Source organism: Silurus meridionalis, chromosome 17 (assembly GCF_014805685.1).
Source record: "Silurus meridionalis isolate SWU-2019-XX chromosome 17, ASM1480568v1, whole genome shotgun sequence".
NCBI classification, from domain to species: Eukaryota; Metazoa; Chordata; class Actinopteri; order Siluriformes; family Siluridae; genus Silurus; species Silurus meridionalis.
In genome coordinates, this window is record NC_060900.1 from 17,650,398 (window position 1) to 17,656,397 (window position 6,000).

General features: G+C 35.9%; 1 protein-coding gene across 2 annotated transcripts in view; it reads right to left on the bottom strand.

Moving 5' to 3' along the window:
• The window catches only part of itpr3 (inositol 1,4,5-trisphosphate receptor, type 3), a 28,589-nt gene extending 23,164 nt beyond the window's left edge, over positions 1–5,425 (bottom strand). The window contains exons 1-4 of one of the 2 annotated variants that reach the window (XM_046871186.1): positions 5,022–5,425; positions 3,538–3,608; positions 1,024–1,145; positions 857–943 (exon numbers count right to left, since the gene is read on the bottom strand). In XM_046871186.1, coding sequence (XP_046727142.1) covers positions 857–943; positions 1,024–1,145; positions 3,538–3,608; positions 5,022–5,113 — 372 coding nt within the window. In that variant the 5' untranslated portion in view covers positions 5,114–5,425. The remainder of the gene's footprint in view (positions 1–856; positions 944–1,023; positions 1,146–3,537; positions 3,609–5,021) is intronic. The other variant, XM_046871185.1, reaches the window with a different exon arrangement.
• Positions 5,426–6,000: the final 575 nt, after the last annotated feature.

Below are 6,000 nucleotides of genomic sequence, written 5' to 3' on the forward strand. Positions count from 1 at the left end.
TTTATTTGATCTTCAATAGTCCTGTCACTGCTGTTAGACAATTACAGTCAACAGACAATTGTTGTAGCTTTTTATTATAATTTATATATATATATATATATATATATATATATATATATATATATATATATATATATATATATATAACTACTGCTACTAATGTTAACTAAACATCTTTAGTGCCTTTTCCAAAACCAATGTCTATACATTTTCCAGTTAAAGCTAATTTTGTTTGCAACAGCCCCAGTGGCAACATTTTCTTTTTATTTTAAGACACTGTGTTATATCAGGGAAAAGCCCTGTTTCCTATACTGTAAGCATTTCTGCTCATATCAGTAACTGTCTTGACTAACACTAAGGAAATGTCTCACTATTTTATTGCTCTCCAATGTTTAAAGGCTTTGGTTGTGTGTTTCACAATGTAGTAGAAAATGTTCTCTCATTTATTCAATCCCATTAATAAGTCCTGACATTTGCATGACCTTCTTCCCACCTAAGTCTTGAAAGCACTTTGAAATTTTAATGGTTTGTCTACATGTAAATTTAATGGTTTATCTACAAAGTCAAAACCCGCAACATAATTTTTAAGTGAAATAAATTGTGCGTCATGCCAACGAATGGTGATATAATGAGTTTATTTAAGGGTGTGGCTTATTCAAATAGTCTTTTTTCCAAAAAGTTTACAATACAGTAACCAACATGCTGGAAACTAGTTAACTGGAACCACAAACACCCAGTGAGAAGACATGAAATAATGTGTGTAGCTATGAAAAAGCATATTAACATCATATTTATATTAATGTGTAACCTTGTTGTTTCTTATCACAGTTTTATGAACTCACACAGTGGCCCCTACCTGAATAACGTTGCCATATTTAACTACATCGCCATGGACTTTTTTATTCTCTGCTTCATTCTGCTTCTGTTCCAGATTGGATGCATGCTGAAAAAAGAAAAAAGACATTTAAATAATATCATGCAGAGCTAATATAATAATAATAATAATGTACATCTTCAGTTTACCTGAAGTTTTTGAAGTAGTACAAGGTCTGCTATCTTGTCTTTCTCATGTTTTGCCTGCTTTGCTTTCCAGTATTGTTTCTGGGCAGAATAGCGGTTCATTGGATAAACCTTGAACAAGCAGTCTGTCAAAAAGAAAGTGTTACATTTAGTTGTTTATTTTAATGAGTAGTTTGGATGGCAAAGTTTACTGCAAGAATTATATATATTTCAACATATTTTACACAAACAATTAAGTTAGAGGAAAAAATTAATAGGCGGTATAAGTGCAGAAAGTAGGCTGGTGGCCTAGTTTATGATTATTAATATAAATATCAAATTCAATCTAGAAATATAATAACACCCATATATAAGCCGCACCCACTGAATTTTACAAATATTTTTATTTTTAACATAAATAAGCCACAGGTAGCTACACTAATGTACTTTACACAGGCTTTAACAAAAGACATGTTACACACGGTGTAACGGGTGAAATATGTTGCGCTTCCTTTAGGAGCATAGCGGTATTTTGGGAATAGCATGCCAGAAGCCAGCTCTCCCTTCACCCTGACTCAACGCGTTACAACGGCTTGTATCTAAACAGTAGCCGACCAAGAAAGTCATTGTTCACTGTATTCCTCCTTCCTTTCACAACTATTTCTCTCGGAAGTTTATCGTTTGGCATCGTCGTGCGTTTAAAAATCACCCGATGGAAGATTTTTCTCCCGATGCCGTGCATCTCAGAACACAGGTGAGGTGCGGTTTTTCGTTTCCGTTCGGAAATTTTATTGGTCTAATGTTATGGGGTTTAGTTGTTTGACTTAAAGTTTGTGAAACTGTGAACAACACAGAAAAAAATTCATAAATTAGCCGCTTCATTGTTTAAGCCGCGGGGTTCAAAACGTGGGAAAAAAAGTAGCGGCTTATAGTCCGAAAAATACGGTATACATGTATATTTTAGATATTTCCTGAAGCTCATCAATAGTAGAGGATAATCTGCCAGATCATCAATATAACATACACCAATCAGCCATTACAGTTAAACCCCCTGTTTAATATTGTAAAAGTCTCCAAAAAAGAGTCATGGATTACACAAGACACCTAAAGGTCTGGCAGCTTGCAGCTAATGTGCATTTTAGGCTCTTTCAGTATTGGACAGTGGTCAGCATGGGTACTCTGACTGGTCTGTGGATACGCAGCCCATACAGAGCAAGATGTTATGCACTGGGTGTTCTGACACCTTTCTATCATAGCCAGCATTAACATTTTCAGCATTTTGTGCTACTGGAGCTTTTCTGTGAGATCAGAGCAGACTGATTATCCTATGCACCCCACTCACATAAATGAGCCATGGACGCCCATGACCCTACCACTATTTCAATGGTTGTCCTTCTTGAACCACTTTTAATAAACAAAACCAACTGCATACTGGGAACACCCCACAAGACCTTCTATTTTATAAATGCAAAAACTTTGAGAACTGTCTGTTGACTTCCTGTTGATTGCATAATATATCCCACCCCTTAACAGGTGACATTTTTAATGATGTTATCAGTGTTATTCATGTCATATTTCTGTTAAATGATGGCATTGGTATTAATATCTTAGTGATGTTAATATGAAAACATCTGCATGGTTTTAAAAATAGAATCACAGTGACCTATTTACTATGGTACTACTTTAAACAAATACTGTTCAATTGAACTTTTGAAATGATGGAAGATATAGATAATGTGGATGTGTCAATCAAAAATCTTGATTTTTATTTTTTTTAATACATATATATATATATATATATATATATATATATATATATATATATATATATATATTTGACTTGAGTGGTGCTCCTAGTCACTCTATTTATCTGTGAGGTAATCTAATCTTAAATTATTCACTTATTTAAAAAAGTAAATTATAAAGGTTCATTCATTCAAAAGTGGTTTGAGGTCATTTAATCTGCTTTCGCCTGCTGTTCTTAGTAGAAACAATGAAGAAGCTTTATTATAGCTTAGAAAGAAGTGTTATTTATCTATACTGTAATACATACACAAAGAATTTGTCTTGGTAAGTGCATGTATAATACCAAATAGACAATGCTAGGATATTTATAAAGAATTCCTATAAGTAAAATAAATACATAAGGTTGTAAACTAACCTGCAATAAAAAAGGATCATTAATATGAACAGATGTGGGCATTCAGTGGTTTAAGACAAATTGTTTACTGCTGTGGGCTCTTTTTGCTCTCTGACCGGCTAAAGTGTATATGTTGCAGTGGTTTTGTACATACTGAAGAAATACCTAGTAGAACAGTGGTGAGAGGTTAACTCTTTGGTTTTATACCACTGCATTGCTTACCCATTTAGCACCAACCAACTAGCAGTAAAGGAAATGCAAGCTGCCTGAGAACAGCACATTATATTTAGATATTTAGATTAGACTCTTTTTTTTTTTGCACTTGGATTTACACAGTTGTAAAATATTGAGAAAGAATAGATTATTAAGTAACAGTGAAATAAAACATCCTAAAATACCTCTAAACTTCTTGGGAGGATTATCCAGGTCTCCACCTGCTGGTTCCACAACACAGCGGTCATCTACCAACCTGTGCATGCAAAATGCAAACATCACCTGACTGTTCTGGTGTAATATCTATTTAAATTACATGGGGAGAATAGAGATCACTGTTTTTTATTTTCTAGCACATTTCTCTTTGGGCCTGTTGTGGTTTTGATACATCATTCATGTATACACAAAAGTGCAAAATGTACTTGTGAAAGCTTTTAACACTTAACAATGAATGTGCAGTGTACTTCTTGTAACCCTCAAATAAAAAAAGGAATGACTTAAAATCTACACAGGATAATGACAACATTGAATGTCACAGAATACACAATTTTTATAGCATTAATGGCTGACTATAAGTTCATTCTTCTTTCAACTCGTTTTTCATTGGTCAGGTAACAGGGCTGTGTTCAAAATCAACAAAGGCATTTCCCCTTGAGCACAGGATAACCAAGAAGTCTGAAATGTATACTGGAATGTAGCCAACTATATGATTTTGAGTCCTCAAGTCACTTTTTTTGAGTTTTAACAATATTTGAATAGCAAATTAAATTAGTGTTATTATGACATGCCTCTTTTGCTATTCACGTCAAACCAATGTTCAACTGCCTTAAATCAACTAATAATGGATTAATGTACAAATAATCTTCTTAGTTTGCTACTGGACAATAGCTGTGCACAAGCCCTTGAAAAATTTGTACAGGGAATCCTCATTAGTAACCTCACAAGGACAGTAGACTCTAGGGGTAAGGCTAATTAGATTTTTGCACAATTTCATAAAAGTGTCTAGGCAGGACTGTTGCTGAAATCAACTTTTTCTGCAATTTTTTTTAAAACAACAATATCAGGCACATCTGTCCACTGATACAGGACTAACAAAAAAACTAATCACAAGCAGCAGGCTGCACTGTCCCATCAGATGTCAACTAACTCTTTGGTCAATTTAAGAACTCTTGGTTTACCCTATAGCGAATTCAGAAGGTTTCCAGGAAATTTGTAGTGTAGAATAGTTTTCTACACCAGCGACAGACCCAATTGTCCACAGATAGTACTGATCCAAATCAGGAGTTTTGCCTGAGTTCAGCCTAGTATAGGGTTCTTTTAAAAGAGGTACCCTTAACAAACTCCCACAACAGTGGCTTTCTTTGTCAGCAACTGTAAAACTAAAATACAAGCCTTATCTGCCTACAGAGTCAGTGAGAAACCTTGTTCAAGAACAGAGGGAAACTGGCTGATTCGAAATTCAAGATGATCTGATTCAAGAAAGCCATTTCCCCACAACAGGTAGCTCATAGAGCACCTGAGCTCATATCTGATCAGCAATAGTTTATGAAACCCAGGTGATGAATGAAGGAACTGGTTTTAATCCACAGTCAACTACAGTACAGCTCATCCTGGATATTAAAAATAAACTACTGAATGAAACAAGGTAAGAAAAGTAGAAGTCACTTACCCCAGGGTGCTTATAAAGCCATTAACGGTACCTTCTGCATAGAGAGACACGATGTCCCCTATGTGCAAAAAACTTGACATAGAATCCGACATTGTGTTGGTTACAAAAAGAAATTTAATTATACACTAAAATTGTGCCGGGGCTGCAGTAATTTCTTGAATCGCTCGACACACTCCTTGGAGCTTAACACTCTTCCTGATACAGTAGATCTCCGATTTGCCCCGGACAGATGTGAAAATCCATTCTCAAAAAGTTTATCTGACAAACTGAAGTACTGTACAAGCAAATCGCGAGAGGAACCTGTCCGAGTTCACGCCACGATTAAAAAAAAAAAATGTTCTGCGTGGAGAATCGGAAAGAGCTCGGAGAAAGTCAGCGATGCAGTACTCCGCCTTCAGGAGCTCAACCAGGAAGCAAGTGCAAGTCAAAACACGCTAAGTGCACACATGCTGGGGCGGGGGCGGGGGGGGGTGGTGATTCTGGGGGCAAGAAAATGGATGTGACCGCAGTGCTCTCGCAAAACTACACGCGTGCAGGGAAAAAAAACGTGCATATTACAATCAGGTTGTAATGCAATGCCCTGATCTCAAAGCTCATCTCAGACTATGGACGCAGTAGTCCATCATCCTAAAACAACCAGACATGATCTTACGGGTCTAAAAACAACATCAAATAAGTCAATGTGGTTTGGGATGTAGATCAACATTCAAATCTACACTTTTAATAGTACACATCAAAGTGCACTAGAACGTTAGATTAAATTTAAATAACACACACACACACACAAGGCTGAAAATGGTGGTTCATAAACCATATTCATAAACCATAAACCCAGTTCTGGGGGCTGATATGCACCGTTTGAACGCCATTTCTTCAAACATTCATTAGGTCCACTTCATCTGAGTGTGTTAGAAGGTCACAGACGCTCAAAAGAAACACAACGCCTTGCATTCGCTATTATTTAAGACTTCCTGTTGAA